The 18,680-nt window shown below is 55.5% G+C and overlaps 5 protein-coding genes across 5 annotated transcripts; all 5 read left to right on the forward strand.

Annotated features, from left to right (window-relative positions):
• Positions 1 to 22: 22 nt before the first annotated feature.
• iml1 (Vacuolar membrane-associated protein iml1) lies at positions 23 to 6,018 on the forward strand (the record flags this gene model as incomplete). The annotated part of the gene is made up of 2 exons (XM_066151479.1): positions 23 to 5,649; positions 5,979 to 6,018. 2 exons carry the CDS (start codon positions 23 to 25, stop codon positions 6,016 to 6,018), a joined length of 5,667 nt encoding a protein of 1,888 aa, XP_066009235.1.
• A 910-nt stretch (positions 6,019 to 6,928) lies between these two features.
• On the forward strand, positions 6,929 to 8,860 carry CGGC5_v005591 (uncharacterized protein; the record flags this gene model as incomplete). Its single annotated transcript, XM_032030466.2, has 5 exons — positions 6,929 to 6,975; positions 7,029 to 7,080; positions 7,120 to 7,634; positions 7,702 to 7,964; positions 8,070 to 8,860. The coding sequence occupies 5 exons, from the start codon at positions 6,929 to 6,931 to the stop codon at positions 8,858 to 8,860; spliced, it is 1,668 nt and encodes a 555-aa protein (XP_031890155.2).
• A 1,043-nt stretch (positions 8,861 to 9,903) lies between these two features.
• CGGC5_v005592 (uncharacterized protein) lies at positions 9,904 to 10,434 on the forward strand (the record flags this gene model as incomplete). Its single annotated transcript, XM_032030465.1, has 2 exons — positions 9,904 to 10,133; positions 10,194 to 10,434. 2 exons carry the CDS (start codon positions 9,904 to 9,906, stop codon positions 10,432 to 10,434), a joined length of 471 nt encoding a protein of 156 aa, XP_031890226.1.
• A 1,861-nt stretch (positions 10,435 to 12,295) lies between these two features.
• Positions 12,296 to 12,789, forward strand: CGGC5_v005593 (uncharacterized protein; the record flags this gene model as incomplete). The annotated part of the gene is made up of 2 exons (XM_032030464.1): positions 12,296 to 12,315; positions 12,366 to 12,789. The coding sequence occupies 2 exons, from the start codon at positions 12,296 to 12,298 to the stop codon at positions 12,787 to 12,789; spliced, it is 444 nt and encodes a 147-aa protein (XP_031890227.1).
• A 3,105-nt stretch (positions 12,790 to 15,894) lies between these two features.
• Positions 15,895 to 18,206, forward strand: VCX1-3 (Vacuolar calcium ion transporter; the record flags this gene model as incomplete). The annotated part of the gene is made up of 3 exons (XM_032030462.1): positions 15,895 to 15,910; positions 16,422 to 18,122; positions 18,178 to 18,206. 3 exons carry the CDS (start codon positions 15,895 to 15,897, stop codon positions 18,204 to 18,206), a joined length of 1,746 nt encoding a protein of 581 aa, XP_031890240.1.
• Positions 18,207 to 18,680: the final 474 nt, after the last annotated feature.

Raw genomic sequence — 18,680 nt, forward strand, 5'->3', positions numbered from 1 at the left:
TTTCTAGAGTTGGACACCCGCGATGCCTCCCCCGCCCCTGCGCAGCGGCGCCTCGATGCGCAAGACGCCAAACTGGCCCTCGCACCTGCGCCAGTTCAGCAGGACCTCCCTCGAACCCCCCGCAACCGCGTCCGCCGCCTCCTCCGTCGAGTCCCCCCGCTCCCCGGACACCGTGTCGAGCGCCTCCACGGTCCGCGGCGACAACTCGAGCAGCTCCGTCAAGCACCGCCGCCTCGAGCGCCGCTGCGTCGTCGGCGTGAACGAGGGTTACTCGCGCGACGAGGTCCTTTTGAGCCCCGAGCTCGTCAAGGGGGAGGTCAGGCCCGGTAGCCTCGTCGCGATCACCGTGATCCGGACAGAGGACGGCAAGACGTCTGTGAAGGACCATGCTTCCGCTGGCGCGAGGGGCGGCTCTGCGAGCTCGGGGGCCGGTCAGGGCGACGGGGCTGCGCAGACATCAGACGGCAGCACGGCGGCGGCGGCGCTGGGGAAGAAGTACTTCTTCTTCGCCAAGGAGATGTCCAAGGAGCTCAAGAGCCGGCTGCCGAACGTGGACATTTACGTCGTGAAGCACATTGCGGACGCGTTCGGGATGAAGAAGGGCACGCAGGTGCTGCTCACGCCGGTGGACGCGGACAGCCCCGCGACGGCGGCGTCGCACGTGGAGCTGAGCTTCAAGGACCAGTACCTCTCGCGGTCGGACATGTGGCGGCTGGCGATCGGGGAGCTGACGGAGCGGACGGTGTACAAGGGGCAGAGCATCCTGTTCATGGGCACGATCAAGGCGCAGGTGACGGCGGTGTACGTGGACGGGCGCAAGACGCACTCGGCCTTCTTCACGCGGGACACGCGGCCGATCTTTAGGAGCGAGTCGGCGCGGTACGTGCTGTTCATACAGATGGCGCGGGAGATGTGGGACTTTGACAGCGAGGGCAGCGGGGAGATTTTGTTCAACAAGGTGGTGAACGGGTTCCTGCCCGCGCTGTTCAAGAAGTGGGCGAAGCTCAAGGCGAAGCACCTGGTGAGCATTGTGCTGTTTGCGAGGGTGGAGTACGACACGGGCCTGACGACGGAGCTGGCGGGGACGGTGCACGGGGATTACTACACAGGCACGCAGATCTCGGGGGAGAAGAGGCCGTACAAGGACTTTTACCGGGTTGTGGTGAGCGAGATGGCGAGCGGGGAGTGGACAACGATTCTGTACCAGCTGAAGCGGGAGTTCAACTTCTTCCGGCGGGATATTAGTCTACACCACCAGATGGCGGGGAGCGCGTTTGTGCCGCTGGCGGAGGAAGGGAGGGGCGTCGCGAGTAACCGCGTCAAGGCCGAGAGCAGTCTGGCCATGTACGGGAATTTCCTGGAGGCGATCAATCTCGCGAGCAGCCAGTTTTCGCATGACTACGTCGACCGCGATCTCATGCGGACGGGCATCTCGATCGTGGTCATCAGTCCCGGGCCGGGCGTTTTCGAAGTCGAGTACGAGAGCTTACGGAGGACGACGGAGGCGCTCGTCGGCAACGGGATCGGCATCGACCTCATCTGCGTGCCGAAGATGCCGCTGCACTCGGTGCCGCTGTTCCGGTACCGGAACCCGCAGACGGCGGGAGACTCGCACGGCTTGTCGCGCACGAGGAGCGTGCGCAGCCGGGAGAGCACGCCGAAGCAGCAGGCGACGCCCGTCATCGGCAGCTACCAGTCGCTCTCGGAGAGCCTGTCGCCGACCAAGGGCCTTGAGCTCGCGCACCGGATCGAGAGGATAGCGAACCCGCAGGACGAGTGGTCGTACGCGCTCCCGCAGTGGTTGCACGTCTCGTACTGGACAGGCACGAGCGAGGAGGCGCTGTCGTACCAGGGCATCGCGCTGAGCGTGTCCAAGGAGGAGGAGGAGGAGGAGCAGGGGCGGAACGCGGTGAGCGAGGACTTTGCGATCCGCGCGCGCATGTACGACCTGCAGATGAGGAGCGTGCTCGAGACGAACGAGATCGAGACAACGCCGCTGCAGGCGGATCCGCTGTTCCCCGTGGCGACGACGGAGGCCAAGACGTCGCAGAAGGCGAGGCTGGTCGGGGCGGAGGAGATTGCTATGATCCCGCCGAAGAGACATCCCGACGGGCTGGTCGACCACGTGTACGGGTTCCAGAAGTTCGTCCCGGACAGGCTCGTGCGGCCCGGGGAGAAGAGCCTGTGGAAGCAGCTGCAGGAGTACGACGAGACGAGGGCGAAGCTGCCGAGGAGCAGGCGGCCGGCGCACAGCCGAGCGTCGAGGGACTTGGAGGAGACGACGCGGAGGCAGCTGATGGAGGACGCGGGGCTCTTCGGGACGAGTCTGCCGGAGAAGAAGATTGTGCCGAACCAGAGCCTCGCGGCGGTCGCTGCGGGGAGGAAGCTGAGCGTGAACATTGGAGACAGCGAGAAGGCGGAGATTGTGGCCGCTGCGAGGAGGGCGGCGGCTCATCCTCCAACTGCTGCGGCAGCGGCGACAACTACGTCTTCGACGAACTCGTCAACGCCGGATTCGGGCAGTACCGCAGGCAAGACGTCAGGCGCGAACACGCCGTCGAAGGCGCCCAAGTTCATGCGGCAGATCAGCCTGGGTCTTCGCGGTTTCGGCGTGGCGGCGCCGAAGGTCGTGGCCGCGGAGGCGAGCTTCGAGACGGTGGGCGCGTTGACGGAGCAGAGCGTCACGAGCCCGACGACGCCGCTCGTCATGTCCACCATGCCGCGGCCGTCGTCGCCGCAGGTCATCAAACCCGCCTTGTCGATGACGCCGGGGCTCTTCCGGTCTGACTCGAGGGACACGTTGAAGGATCTGCCGAGCACGCCGAGCATCCCCATCAATATGAAGTCTTCCGGGCGGAGTCAGAGCTCGGTGGCCCAGCAGCACAAGTACGGGTCTGTCCTGCCGCCGTCGCTGGCGAGAAAGGAGATCTTCCTCGAGGACCGCGATCAGCGGCATTCGAACGTTTTCAGGGCGGAGGACGACAACCAGAAGATGTTTAATAGCAAGCTCAGAGCCGGGGCGATGCCGGAGCTGCCGTCTACGTTGTCGCCCACCACGGCCATTTCGCCGTGGCTGACGGTGCTGAACCCATCGAACCCGGACCGCAACAAGGTCGACGACACGGTGCTGTACAGCCGGTGGCAGCACGTGTTCCCGCGGACGTCGGAGATGAAGGTGATGAAGTGGAAGGCGCTGTGCTGTCCCGCCGCGGTGCCGCTCACGACGGAGTACTTCCCGAGCAAGACGCAGTTCGACACCGAGTACCAGCGGCAGCCGTACGTGATTGCGCAGAACGCGGACGACGAGCTCAGCGAGGAGCCCAAGTCGCGGGAGGAGTTTCTGCGCGAGCTCATCAGCCTAAGGTTCTCGCAGGGGTTCCAGGTCGTCATCGGGCCATCGGTGGCCAAGGCTTTCGGGCAGAGGTTACTGCGGATCGCGGACATTTTCTCGCGGGACCAAGCGATGGAGGATGGGACAAGCATATTCATGAGCGTGGGTAACGTGATTCACCAGCTTTCCTGCGTCAACGGGACCGAGGTGGAGGTGAATATCTACATTCGCAAACCGGCGGCGTCGACGATTGGCGGGAACGCGACCGGTGGGCCGCTATATAGACCTGCGATCCGGACGTTGATGGATTCCGGGTACCAGACGCAGGAGGTTGACATCTCGACGCCGAAGCCGGAGAGGAACTGGAACTACATCGATTCCTACCTGGCGGGGCACCACGACGAGATGACGGAGAATCTGAGGTTCTGGAGGGCGAGATTCGTGTTGATCCCGATGGTGTCTCGGTACTCTGCCGTGCCCAGGAACCAGGCCGGTGACAACGCGGAGGAGGTGCGGTTGGAAGGAATCAGGAGGCTGTCGCTGTCGTGGCAGAAGCACCGGTATCTCCCGCCTTCCGAGAGGCGGTACCAGACTGTGAACTCGCGACGGGACCCGAATCCGCTGGATATCGTGTACAAGACGGAGGATCCGTCCGTCGTGATTGCGGCGGAGCTGGACAACCTTCCGCTGGTCGAGGGCATGGACGGCAACCGGAGAGGCCAGCTCATTTCGTCCAAGGAGCGGTTCCGCAAGTCTGGGTTGAATCTTGCTGCATTGGCCGAAGCGATCCAGCAACCCGTCGAGAGCGGCGGCGTGAAGCTGCAGAATCGACGGTGGCATCTACGACTACACTACAACTGCTTCATCGGCTCTGACATGACGACATGGCTCATGGACAATTTTGAAGACCTGGACAGCCGCGAGGAGGCGGAGCAGCTGGGCAAGATGCTCATGGTGGAAACGTACGAACGGTCCGACGACAAGAAGGACCGCGGGGGTCTGTTTGAGCACGTTGAGCGCCGGCATCCCTTCAGAGACGGACAGTATTTCTACTCTATCGCTAGCGAGTACGCCAAGCCGCAGCCCGGGTGGTTCAACTCCCGCCGCAAAGACCTCTCGGTCCCGTCGACGCCCATGTCAGAAACGATGCCGCGCGACTCGCCGCGCATCTCCCGGCCCATGTCCATCAACGAGGAAAACTCGCCCAACTCCGGGTCCACCACGCCAACGGCGTCCATCATGTTCAACAACAAGAAGATGCCAAAGGTGGTGCTCAGCAAGGTCATCAAATACGACGTCGACCACCGCAAGCGCTCGTACCGCCCGGAGCGCATCGACCTGCACTACGACAGACTGCACAACCCGGATAACTGCTACCACATCCGCATCGACTGGATGAATGTCACGGCGAAGCTGATCGAGGACGTGGTCGAGGGCTGGGCGCGCGAGGCGGCGACGCACGGGTTGAGGCTCGTCGAGGTGCCCATCAAGGAGGCGTGCTCCATCACGGAGGTCAACCCGTTCCGGCGGCCGTACGTGATCAAGCTCGCGGCGCCGCCGCCGGCGCAGCAGCCCGTGACGTACTACGAACCCGGGTCGTTCGCGCCGCAGACGGCGCCCGGGAAGCACTTTTACCAGAAGGCGCTGATGCGCCGGCTGGATTTCGTGCTGGACATGGAGGCCGCGGCGGATTTTCCTAGGGATGTGGAGGTGAGCTACAGCTGGGGCCGGCCGGAGTTCAAGTACTCGCAGTATATCCACAGGTCGGGCGTGCTGCTGGCGGAGATCACGGACGAGGGGGACTTTTTGGTGCTGGCGAACCGGCTCTTTAGCAACCGCGCGTCGGCGGCGCGGGAGAAGGAGCTGAAAGATATGCGGGAGGCGAGCGCGGCCGGGGGAGCGGGGAATAATGTCGTGGAGAGGGCGGGGCGGATTATACCCGTGGGGAGCTACACGCCGTTTGGGATCCCGGAGCCGACGCCGATCAGCTCGCCGATGGTCAAGCCGGTGTTCTACGCGGGCGGGTCGCCTGCCTTGAGAGGAGGCGCCGTGAAGGAGGCAGCGCCGCCGGCTCCGCCGACGGCCGTGGACCCGATTGCGCTGCTGCTCGAGGTTGAGCGGTTCTGCAAGGACGAGAAGGGGCTGGAGGCGTTCTACCGGGAGACGCTGGAGCGGGGCCCGCCGCAGGCGATGACGACGCCCGGGGCGATGCGGCCGACGACGCTGGAGGCGGTGCCGGAGGCGAGCATCCCGAGTCTGAACATGCCGGCGGGGGTGCTGGGGGATTTGGGCGGCGGGGGAGCGGGAGGGGCGATGGGGTTGGTTGGGAGTGAGAGGAGCGGGAGTGTGGGGGGAGGGAGTCCGAGTCCGGGGCCGAGGATGATGAGTCCGGCGGACGGGATGAGGTTTTTGAGGAGGGCGAGTGTGCAGGATGGGCTTGGTTTGGGGGGTGGGCCGAGGGGGCGGGAGAGGGAGAGGGATTGAGTGAGGTTGAGGGTGAAGGTGGATGTGGGAGAAGTGATATGAACTTGTCTATAGTGTAATCTTTTGAGTGTATGATGAGATCATGAACATATGATACGATTTAGATGTTAATAGTTTGTTTTGCTAGTGAATGTGCGACTTGTCTAAGATGAATGTCTTGCAGCGGCTGGAGTACTGTGAGCCTCGAGCCCAAAGTCTGGTGAAAGAGATGTGTTCTACGTCGTCTAATGGCCAAGGTCTTTCGAAATTTATCATATGCATCAGCACGTTGGCTTGTCTCGTCATATGTTGTCGGACATTCTGTTCGTTCAACCGTTCAAACTCGCGCACTGTTTGCCTGGTGGAATTAGCAACACAATACGCCTCCGGGATCGGGACTCGGTTTCCAAGATTCCAAGTCTCACTGCATAAAGCTAATCACTTTTTGTCGGCCTTGGAGTTTCGTCCTGCGCTCATCCCCACCCTTTTGCCCTCAGCCTGCCTCATGCCAAGGCCGGTGACCACCAATGAATGTTCACTGGGTCCATTTCCAACCGCTGGCTAACTAAAGTCTCATGAGCAATAATTTAGAAAAACATCGAGTATTTACTGAATATTAAGATCCTGGCATTGAAATGGGTGGTAAGATTATGTCCTATGGAAGGCAGGAGGATATATGGGGACGACCGTATGTGCGTAGATGCAGATGGCCAACACCGGTAGGCCATGAAGCGTTACAATCTGTGGACCCAAGATCGAGAGCATGAAAGCCTACACAGTTCGGACCCATTATGCACTCTGCACGTAAGCTCAACGAACTTTGTTCCCCGCACTTCGAATGCGAGGCATTTGGGTATACACATGAGGGCAGCCAGACCCGATCATACGACTTGCAGCATTTCTTCGAACAACATGCAATTTCGACCAAGATGCAATCGATAATTGAGAGTAGGCTCTGCGACACATGTACCACCATACCGTTTCGCCAGCTTCATGAGAACGGTAAAGGAGAGAGTCAACGGTTTTCCTTGCTGGTCGGTAATGTGTCAGATGTGCGAGACCGAAAGCACTGCCCTTTTTGTCAGCTAATATTTCAGGGACTCTCGACGAGTGATCGTCTGTTAGATACCGCCAATGTCGAGATCTATTGGAAATATCCCGGCTTCTACCGCTTTCATAGCGTGAGATTTCCCGTGGGATCTCAAATTGCATTCTTTGACGAGAAAAATACCAGACTTATCGACAACAACGGCATCGATATCTCTCGTATTCGTCAATGGCTGAGCGTTTGTTCAGACCGTCACTCAAGCTGTTCGCTTTTACAGTACACCCCGGACGATGAGATACTAAACTTTCGTGTCATCGACGTATTCCACAAATGCATTACCATAATACCAAGAAACGCCAGATACATCGCGCTCAGCTACGTTTGGGGCCAAGTGGGGACATATCGCTTGCTGAAGGGTAACATGAGGGATCTGATGAAGCCGAAAGGGCTCAGCAGAGTTTGGGAACACGTTCCTCTGACCATCAGAGACGCAATATCGTTCACTGAAGCCATCGGGGAGAGGTATCTCTGGGTAGATACGTTATGTCTGATCCAAGATGATGACAATGACAAGATACCCGGCATCAAGCACATGGATGTTGTCTTTGGACAGGCTTTCTGTACGATTATCGCGGCGGGCGGTGATGACGCAAACGCTGGTCTTCCTGGTGTGGGGGATGTACCTCGACTGCAACAACATACCAGCGAAATTCGTCCAGGAATCAGATTGATTTTAGAACAAGGGATGGAAGTACACATGAATCAAACTCAGTATATCAGACGGGCATGGACGTGAGTCAGATGTGCAGAAGCTTCTACGCGTGTCTAGCACAGAGTATTGACCTTCTGGCTATCACAGATTTCAGGAGTATTTTCTTTCTCATCGCAAGATTATCTTTGCCAACAATCAGGCATACTATCTCTGCCGCTCAAGCTCCTGGAAAGAAGAAGATGCAGGAGTACGATATTTGGGCATCTCAAGTGATGAAAGCTTGCTGGCTCTGCTACAAAGCTACTGGCCGGAAATCGAAACCGACACTCACGATGCGCTTACGACGATTCTGTTCTATTATTCAGACCGCCAGTTGACATACGCCTCGGACATTCTCAATGCCATGGAAGGTATTTGCCGCACGTTGTCCATCCGATGCAAATGCAGCTTTTTCCAAGGCATGCCAGTTGCAGCTCTCGATTTGTACTTGATATTTCATACAATGAACACTGCAGAGCGCCGACATGGCTTTCCTAGCTACTCATGGGCCGGGTGGTATGGGCAGATATTCTTCGAAGGAGTCGTTCCTTTTCACGAAACCTCGGCGAAGAAGAAGAATGATTGGCTCTCAAACCAAACTTGGATCATTTGGTACAAATACGAGCCTTCCACCAAGCAGGTCTCGCCTGTCTGGGACATCAGCCAAAATTCTGGCTTCCTAGTCGCAACGGATGATGACATCGGTTATCGCAAGAGACAACCATTCAGATCTCAGAGAGCAGCAAGCCGGCTCTCTGGCAATATTGGAACTACCAAGCCCTCGCAGCGGGGTGACACCATTGACGTTACTCAATATTCCTACCCACTTCTGCAGTTTTGGACTGCCACAGCATACTTCAAAGCCATTGTCTCCAAGAGTCAAGAAACGACAAAGATGAAATCTTTAGTGCTCGACATTTTCGATCGCAATGACAACTACAGCGGCTGCGTGTACAAGAACACAGCTTCGGCTGATAATTACGTCGAGGAATCGGAGCCGATCGAGCTGATCCTATTATCTAAGTGTTGGAAACCTTGTGACGGGAGCGAACAACAAGCCTTGGCGAGCATTCAGGAACACATGCGCCTGAATTCAGCAACTAAAGTATATTCCAATGATTATGAAGATGGTTGTTTGTTCTGGGCGTTGTGGATTCGTTGGGATGGTGGGGTGGCCGAGAGGGTTGGCATCGCGCAGATCTTCCAAGCAGCCATGGAAGAATCTCTTGAACCGGGGCCAATTTGGAAAGAAATACTTCTAAGCTGAATTACTTAGCTTGGTGTCGCTCTTTTAAGAATAGAATAGTGAAAGCATTTGGTTTGCTGAGCCTCTGTTACTTCGCTCACAATGCGCACGAGGGATAACAAGTTCACAATCCAGAAAGCTGATATTGGATGTCACTGGTATTGGTGAGAGAAGTAGACATATATTGAGACAAGTTCCTAAAGGCAATGATTTGAATGTTGAAGTGACAAGCGCGGTAAGCTGTAAAGTTTAAGTCTTGAGGTAGGCGGTGCCCAGCGGACTTGTCCGACAATGAAGTTCAGCTGCAACGGCCTGCTAATGAAGAGATCGGAGAGATGCTAAACAAGGGCGGAATCACACTTCACTGACATCACAACGACTACTGAGCTGTCCGGTAATCCTTTAGGCTGGTGTGTACTCATTGGTCAGCATATTGGCCATGGAATGACCCGCACCTGCTATTACATGCCCATGCTGAACCAGGCCAATTGCGACGGACGAAATTACGTCTCGAGCTCTGAGCTATGGAGAATCTTTCAGCTAGAGTCGATGAGGTCTTGAACACAACAGATTGATGTGGTATTTTCTTGAGTTTTCCAATATTTCATGCGGTATTGTGCATCAGCGTGGCAGCGATGTAGGGTATCTTGCATACAGCTGAATACCGAGAAACCTCGAATCTCACTGGGCATATGCACTGTAGCATGGACCGATATCTCTCATTGGGACATTTGCCTACCGATCGCAACCCCTTCCAAAACTAGAGAAAATAGTCTCATTTCTCACAGCACGTCGTGTAACCATGTCTCGGCCACGGGCTGTTTCCAGCAAGACTTGCAGTTCTTTTTTGTCAGCTGGCGTCTTGGCTACTTATAGAGACGGTCTGCATTCAAATCTGCAGAAAATGTGCAAGCGCATCAAATTTCCCGGAGAATCTGATCGAGTGGTATGAACTTCCGGACTTCAGACTCCCAACCTCCGTTGCAGCCTCCATCCAGCCATCATCAAACCGCCTCTGAATCACTTTTGGACCATATTCAACACACTATCAACGCGCCGTGAAGATGGAATCTATTGGCCAATTTGATGGCGACGAGTTCTCCAACAATCTCGTCAGTAACCTTGCGCCACTCCTTGCCCTCTTTGGAGAGCAAGTCACCACTCAGTTCCTGGGGTTGAGCATGGGCTGGGTAGATAACATTCTCCTGGCTATGGGCCCGCTTGGGATCATCGCCATTCTAATCAGCGCAATCCGCATCGGCGGTGGTAGGAGACTCAAATCCCTTGTCGGGCGGTAAGTTTTTCAATCTCCTTGACCTCATTTGATCAACTGCGTTGACTGGTTTACAAACAGAGCGAGAGAAACTCAGGCTGTTGCCGAACAGGAGCTCTTATCATCAACATCCGCAAGTGTTTGTGAACTATGGAATGGCGAGCAAGTGGCGCGTCTCATTGGAGAGCCTACGGGGATAGTGACTGTGGTCGCTGCTCGCGATGGTAAGATCTACTCTCTCCGGGACGCTTTCAAAGCACGTATCATCACAAACAAAAGGAACGGAACGACAATCACGGCAACCAAAATGATGGCGTTTTGAAAGACATACTCGACTTTGAAGCAAACGAAGCTTTTTTGGACCTGCCCCCAAATTTGTCTCTCAACGCCCGCTCCAAGCCCGTCTCGCCGTTAGAGTTATGGGCATGGGCGACCCTCGGAGTCGTTCTCCAGACAAGCGCTCTCGCTTTCCCTGCGGTTGCGACGTACTACTTCGAGTGGAACAAAGGTGAAATTCCTGTAGCCGCTTACGCCTACCCCTGTTTTGTTGTAGGCACTGCCACCTTGACAATAGGCTTACTTCTATGTGGCCATATCATCGAGGGTGCTACTCTGGAGACTGACTTTATGCTCTCCGAGTCCGCAAAGGATCAAGGCCTGAGATTTGTGTGTCTGCAGGAGGCATCAACAATTGGCGATCAACATTACCCTTCTTGTGCAATTCTTTTTGCTGAAGAGGATGGGATTCTCAGAACCTCAAGACGAGGTTATTTGAAGCATGGCCATACCTGGTACGCCGATCTCCCTCCCTTTTGGAGACCTCGTGGTAATCGTCTTCTAGGAGCCGGGCTACTGCAACAACTGTGATTACATTGTCTGGGTACATTGCCCAATTCATTGGTCTTCGGCCACTCCATTGGTCATCCACGCTTTTACAGTTGGTTGTGACGTTGACCATGACTGGTATTCGGGCGGTGGCAAGAAGAAGCCTTGCGTCAGACCCAAAAACATCAGATTCAATGTTCAGGAGCCATTGCATACCATGGCTCGCTCTACTTTTGAGATTCGAGGCAGAGAGAAAACCTGCGCCAAAATACACAGGTAATGGGCTTCGACAAAGGTTCTGGAACTTCCTCTTACAAGTGCCTTTCGTAATAGGGCTTGAAGGGAAAGTATACTTCGAACAAAATCAATTCTTTTGTGAGCTAATCTCCGATCATTCGGAAGAAAGCGGCGTTATGATTGATTGGCTCAACGATTCGCACTCTTCAAGATCATCTGGTCCTCATATCAGAGACAAGGCAGGCTATGTTGCCCATCAGTCACTTCGGCCGATCAAAGGGCCTTTAAAGGTTTCCATTGAGTTCCGAACAGGAAATTCCGTTGGAGATTCAGAATCAGAGAGGCACTATGTTGCAGATTCTTTACGAACCCATGCGAAGATAAACTCTAATTTCCAGGAAACGAACGCCAGAACTGAAGACAACGACTACGAAAAAGCTTCGATCGTGCTCTGCGAGGTTATGGAGGAAGTGATGGGGCGCTTGAGTGCAATGCAGGGATTGACTTGGAAAGAACAAATCAAACAGCTCCTCGACAATGAGAAAAGACTGGACAGCCCACTGCGGATGTATTGGGGATTCGATATCCGCGAAGGTCGAGTTTCGCAATATCATGAAAAGGAAGCATCCCAGAGGCATTGCCGGGTGGTGTTTCGGCGAGCTTCTCACGACAACTGCTGGGCAATTGATCCGTCGAGTCGTAACCATCTCCAAGCGGCCATCTCTTTGTCACTCTACACCAACGCAGCTCGAATAACTTACACAACTGGCAAAGCCCACATATCGACGTCTACGACGCCAGGGAAGATACATCAAAGTTTTCAACGTATTGTGGGATACGCAGAGCATGCCAAAGTCGCGGAACGAAAAGCTGAGCTACAGAAATGGCTTGAATACGACGTCAAAAGCCTAAAATTATCAGATATGCGAAATGAGCCCGGCGCAAAGCTGCTTCGGGAGGCTGTAGAAGAAATTGGGGACACGGGTCGTTTGCCGAGCTTCAAGGATCGATTAGATACACCTTTTCAAAGACAACAAATGACGATGGCCATGCAACTAAGGGCAGATACAGCACAATTGACAAAACTACTCAGGAGAGGAGTTCAGGCATCATTTCTCGGCATGTTTCTTTCAACTCCTGGGTGAGCCTTACGATTGAATTCTTTCATAATTTCAAGTCTAACCCCAAAAGCGACCCCTTGGAGGACACTGGAGAGCACTTCGAGGAGTTGTACGTCGAAACACGTTCGAATACGATCAAGGCGTTTCAATATGCCCAGGAATTGTTTTCTCTCTTCATCCTTGCTTTGGCCTCAGAGGTCAAATCGGTCGACAAGCAAGCGCAGCCGATAAGTCCAGACGAAGACAGCACGATTGATGAGCAAAATCCGACGGAAACGACAGCCGAGAAGAAGAAGGTTCCGCGAGAGCATCCTGTCTTCAGGGATATTGCGAAGATCATCACAGAGAAAGGACTGGCACAAAGTATGGCTGAAGCGTACGTCTTGATCATACCGGCCTTTGCCAAGTACGACCTCCTTCCGAAAGATGAAGAACAGCAAAGCTCCACACCCACAGATAACCAATATTCAGCTGATTTCCCCATGCCTTTATAAGTCGTCAATTTGCTCTGTTCGACTACTCTCTCTCACCCGACGAATCTTGGATCGGCATGGGGTTTCGTCGCGTCCGCGATCATCCTCATGTAGGCTGCAGCATCCGGGCCCTCAAGAGCAAGGGTCCTGTCAAAACATTGAAGTGATTGAGTCCTCTCGCAAACGGATTTTCAAGGTCCCTCCACCCAACTCCCATGGAAAGTTGCAACTTCTACCAGGAACTAATTTGGGGGTTTCGAGTGGCGTACTGAAACTTATGTGTACGAGAACTGTCTTTGGTTTCGAAATTCAGTGTAAGAATGAGTACTATAATATGAGGTGGATGGCATAGTGTTAAACGCATAATTTCATGATGGTTCTTGACTCCCTCACACGATGTTAACCCCTTACGAAGGTACTTAAAAGTTGACCTCGGTTTACGTCAAAGGGTAGCTCTATTCAAAACGCACTCTGCATGCAGCTGACTCCCCTCATCAGTCAACTATTTGGATGCGTCAGATGGTGTGCATTTTACAGCATGATCAAGACAGCCCTCTCACACGGCTTGTAACGACGCTGAAGAGTCGTGGCGGTGCGATGTCTGCCTCGGTGTGGCTTGCGTAAAGCGGGTCCAGAGCGAGCTGCGCCACGATCGGAAGCATCCGCAGCACTGCTTGATTTGAGTGTCGTCGGGTTGTGGCGTCACATGACCCCATGAATCCCCTCGATCGGGATGCGGGAGGCCAGCAGCCGGCGCAGCCACTTACGCTCAGCAAATTAGAGCCCCAAACCGTGGCTTGGGCAATTGCGGGCGAGAAGAAAATGGCTGGCCATCGAATTTACGCATCTTTTTTAGGCCCCAAACCCCAGTCCACCTGACAACAAGCCTTCCCGCGTCTCCGCGAGGCTTGTCGAAACTCTATCCAGGCCATCGGACGGATCTTGCCATTCAAAGGATGCGCTTTCGTTGTGGGCGAGGGCTTGAACGAGGCGATGTCGCGGTATTTGAGTTGGGCTTACGGGAGATGTGCCTTTGCTGTCAAGCTTCGTTTACCCCTGTCCATCCATCGAACTTGTGCCTCGTTCAGGCTCGGGATCCGGTTTGCGCTGATGATGGTGATATCGGACCAGAAAGCATGTTGTCAGCTTTGCAATGCGTCGACGAGTCGTCGTCCATGACGGTCTGGCCCCAAGGAGAGGGGGAAAGCGTTGGTGGTGGTGGTGGTGTGTCTTGGAAGCTTGTGGCTGGCTACTCCGAAGAGTGCGCGCGTGCTTGTGCTGTGGCTGATGTCATTCTGCATGCAGCCTCGATTTCAGGTGTAGTCGAGACAAAGACCATCAGAGCTCAACGCCACCACATTCCCATTTTGGGCCGCAGGTTGGGCGACCAGACCAGACCCCAACGGTCGGCATTTGCGCAGTCTCAATTCTGTGTTGCTGATTCCTTTCGGTCAATTCTTCTGTTTAATGAGGCGACTGAGAAAAGAAGCAATAGCCAAGAGACCAGATCGACTTGGCAGGAGATTTTCGAGGTGCTTGAGTGTGCTTGGCCGAGGTGTTACGTTCCTTGGCGAAGCTTGTTTTGGGCGGTTTCTGCTGTGGTGAGTGGGATTCGGGGCAAGTGGCGCGTCTTGGCACGTCGCCGGGGGTCTCTGACGACATGCCCTTTTTCTGTTCATGTTCTTCTTTCTTTTTTTCTCTTCTGCTCATCGAAGCTCTCAATTTTCTCCGTGCCCAACTCAATTGCGCGCACAGAAAACAAACACACACGGGATTCCATCATCCCAAGGAGCAATAGCAGCCAATGGTTCGTAGAGTCGAAAAAACATTAAAGCGAAAAGGGGGCGTTAAATGGCGGGCCCCGCTTAAGCGATGGCCTGGCGCAACGGCATTGGGTCAGAGGAGAAGACTGGTAGGGAGCGACACGCTTGTTGCACAGAACGGGATAGGCGAAAGTGAGGGAGTCGATTCAGGGAAATTAGCGCTGCGCGTCGACGTGGTAGCGCAAGCAGGCCTTCTTTGGCCCTTTGGTCCTTTGGGGGCACTTTAGAGTGGACTGACGTAGGAGTCTGGAGTCCCCCGTTGTCCCTTGAAACTGGTGGATGAATGGTGGACGACGGAGGGAGGTCCTCTGCACCAGCCAAAGAAGACAATAATCCTCATCGTCCACTCACTCGTCCAGGAGTCGATGCTTAATTACTTCTTGGCACCCTTCGTTTTTCATCCCATCCTGTCCTTCTCTTCCTTTTCCCATTTCCCACGGCCACCCACCCCTCCACCGCCCCGGTATCCGTCTAGCTTAGCTTCATAAGCTTTGTTCGCAGCAGCAAGCACCGCACACTGCCCAGCTAAGCCAGACAACATTACGTTTGGCAAGGCAGTCTACGGCACCTACCTTGCGGATTACGGATACTGCGCATCTTCCGGACAAGTGAATACCTTACCTACCTTAACCTACCTACTCGCAAGCAACGCACGACTCGCACTCGTTCCAGAGCTTGCCCACTTTTCCGCAGACACAGCCTCAATCTGTCACTCCGAGGGTGCATAGCGCTAGGTTACTACAACCGCCGTCGCGACTAACCAGGACCACCGGTGGCCACCCGATCACATTTTTTTGCCTCTGTTTCCTCCATCCGAAGGAGACACAGCCCGAATCGCATCTGCAGGCACACAAACGGCCGACACGTCGCCGTCTACACCGCAGTCCCCTTAGCCCCAGTTGACAACGAGTCTTGGCTTGCGCGTCTTGCTGTGTGTTGGCTTGTCTTCCCGCTTGTCAATCTCACCATCGCCAACCGGAGCCCCGTTTTTGCTCATCTCCGGCCGGCAGCGGGTATTGTCCGATCAATACTACCACCCTTTGCCAAGGAGGCCTCTCCCATCACCGCGCCACGGTATTCTTCGTATATTGCGGTGTACCTGTTGCCGTGTGCTATCGACACTTTCGACGTTATTCATCGTCCGACCAGGAATTCGGCACAAACCACACCACCAGCATCCCCGACCACTGCTCGGTTCGCGTGTTTCGTCTCAACATTCGGGCGCTGATCTGAAGCGATCTGATCTTTGCCACTACAAACTCCAAAGCAAGCACAGGCGCTCAGCCGGCAAACCGTCGTCAGCATGAACTCCTCAACCTGTAAGTACGGCACCAAGAATCCGATTGACATCTCCCTTATTACCCGCCCACCCCCGTTCCTATCCTATGCCCCCAGTCACCGTTGCACCCGTCGATACCTTGGCGGAAAAGAAGAAAAGAGACACCATCAAATCATCTCTTACCTAACCCCGTCCTTTCCCCATCACCCCCATCACGAATTCCTGTCTCTCCCTTTCTTGGCGTCGTCGTCGGTGGGAAGCTATCCCCTTAGACCGCTGCTCTAAACGCCGTAGTCTATCCATCTTCCCCCAATCACCTGTCGTCTCGAGCGTCGATTTGACCAATTCTCGCCTATTCCCCCCGTCGCCTCGCATCCCCTCCCCACATCATTCCCACACCTCACTCCACATCGAAAGTTTCACGTCATCACCCAATCTCACTTAACGAACCGCTCCCTTCACCTTCACTCACCTCACCCGTTCTTCTTCAACTTCTCATTGCTGCTCTGCGTCCCGCCCGTCACTAACCATGCCCGACCTCGTCGGCTCAGTCAACCACTTTGACATCAAACGCAAAGCTCACGGCCTCAGCCGCAAGAGCACAGAGCAGACATGGAACCCGTTCCGCCATGTATCCTGGGATAACCGCCCCAGCAAGCGCTCCACCTGGGACGGCGCCAACCTCGAGGCCCAGCGCGAGGTGCCCAGCAGAGCCGCCGAAGACGCAGAGACCGAGGAGCCGATACACCACGTCCAGAGCGAGCCCGCGCCCCGGGACTCCGACACCGTACGCAGCCTGAGCAAGGACACGAGGACGGGGAGCGGCAGCGGCGAGACCATGTTCGAGAACAAGAAGGAGCAGGAGGCCGCAGATACCGGCCTGAGGAATCGGAAAACCGACGCCGCCGGCGCGCAGGGCAGCTCACCACCCGACGAGGAGGAGAGGGAGAAGCCCAAGAAGCAAAAGTCCGGCCTCATCCGCCACGTCGAGCCCAAGCAGCCTTTCACCGTCGCCAACCAACTGCAGAGGACGCTGCTCTGCTCGTGGATCAACATCCTGATCCTCGCCGCCCCGGCCGGCATCGCCATTTCCTACGTCAACGTCAGCAAGATCGCCGTCTTCGTCGTCAACTTCATCGCCATCATCCCCCTCGCCGCCATGCTCGGCTTCGCCACGGAGGAAATCGCCCTGCGCACCGGCGAATCGCTCGGCGGCCTCCTCAACGCGACCTTCGGCAACGCCGTCGAGCTCATCGTCGCCATCATCGCGCTCGCCGAGAACAAGCCCCTCATCGTGCAGACCTCCCTCATCGGCTCCATCCTCTCGAACCTGCTGCTCGTCATGGGCTTCTGCTTCTTCTTCGGCGGCCTCCGCCGCCCGGAGCAGTACTTCAACACCACCGTCGCGCAGACCGCCGCGTCCCTGCTCGCGCTCGCCGTCGCCTCCGTGATTGTCCCCTCCGTCTTCGACAAGAACGACGGCACCAATAACCCGACCCACGTCGCGCAGCTGTCGCGCGGCACCGCCGTCATCCTGCTCATCATCTACGCGTCGTACCTCTTCTTCCAGCTCAAGACGCACTCGGCCGTCTTCAACGAGGAGTCGCAGAAGGTCGCCGCCAAGCCGTGGTCGCGCGGCGGGCTCAAGGAGGGCGCGCTCGGCCGTGGACTGGCTGGTGCCGGCGCGCGCATGGCGCAGACGGGTGTCCGCGACCACGACGAGCGTGCCGAGCTCAGCCGGATTATGATGCAGCGCCCCAAGGAGGGCGAGGATGACGAGGAGGAGGAGGAGGACCCGCAGCTGCACTTCCTGGTCGCGGTTGGCACGCTTGCTGGTTCTACGGTTCTGATTGCCTTCTGCGCCGAGGCAATGGTCTCGTCCATCGACGCGGTGACCAAGGCTTCTGGAATTAGCGAGGAGTTCGTCGGTCTGATTCTGCTGCCGATTGTGGGCAACGCCGCGGAGCACGCGACGGCTGTGACGGTTGCGATCAAGGATAAGATGGACCTGGCGATTGGCGTGGCGGTCGGCTCGAGTATGCAGGTCGCGCTGTTCCTGATCCCGTTGCTGGTGATTATCGGCTGGGGTATGGGAAAGGACGACATGACGATGAGCTTTGATCTGTTCCAGGTCGCGGTGCTGTTTGTGGCGGTGCTGTTGGTGAATTACCTGATTAGCGACGGCAAGAGTCACTGGCTTGAGGGGCTGCAGCTTATTTGTCTGTATGCCATTATTGCCGTGTGTTCATGGTGTAAGTTTTGTTCTCATTCTTATGTGGCTGAAATTAGTACTGACAAGGTATACAGGGTACCCCGCCGAGAACGTCGCTGGCTAAGCGTCTTTCGTCACTCGTTACGACCGTCATTTTTTATTTTACGTTTGAACTCATACAAAAAGAATTCCTGTTCTGAGCGCTGTTACAACCTTTTTTTCTTCTTTTCTCCATTGACCATAATGTCTTGTTCTTGATTCAGAAGCATACATGATGGAATGTGCGGTTTTTCGATTGTACATATAAGATTGTGAGCGAGGATTCGTCGGGGAACTGCATATTTTGAAAATTCCCACGTTGGCGGTGGTTGCAGATCAGGATGAGGGAATCAAGAGAAAGAAGCCTGATGTGGAAACAGGATGATGCTGTGAGATGGCATTAGATACCAGATATGAGTGCAGCAAGTTGGCTGAGAGCTGACTTGGAATGAAAAGATTGAAATCTTATGAAATGCGGACTCGAGTTTGGAGTGAGATGATGAAATGTGACGACTGTGATGACCAAGATTGTTTTCTGCAGCCGGCCATGAGGAGCTAT

Source organism: Colletotrichum fructicola (genome assembly GCF_000319635.2).
Source record: "Colletotrichum fructicola Nara gc5 chromosome Unknown KSG_Nara_v1_contig03, whole genome shotgun sequence".
NCBI lineage: Eukaryota > Fungi > Ascomycota > Sordariomycetes > Glomerellales > Glomerellaceae > Colletotrichum > Colletotrichum fructicola.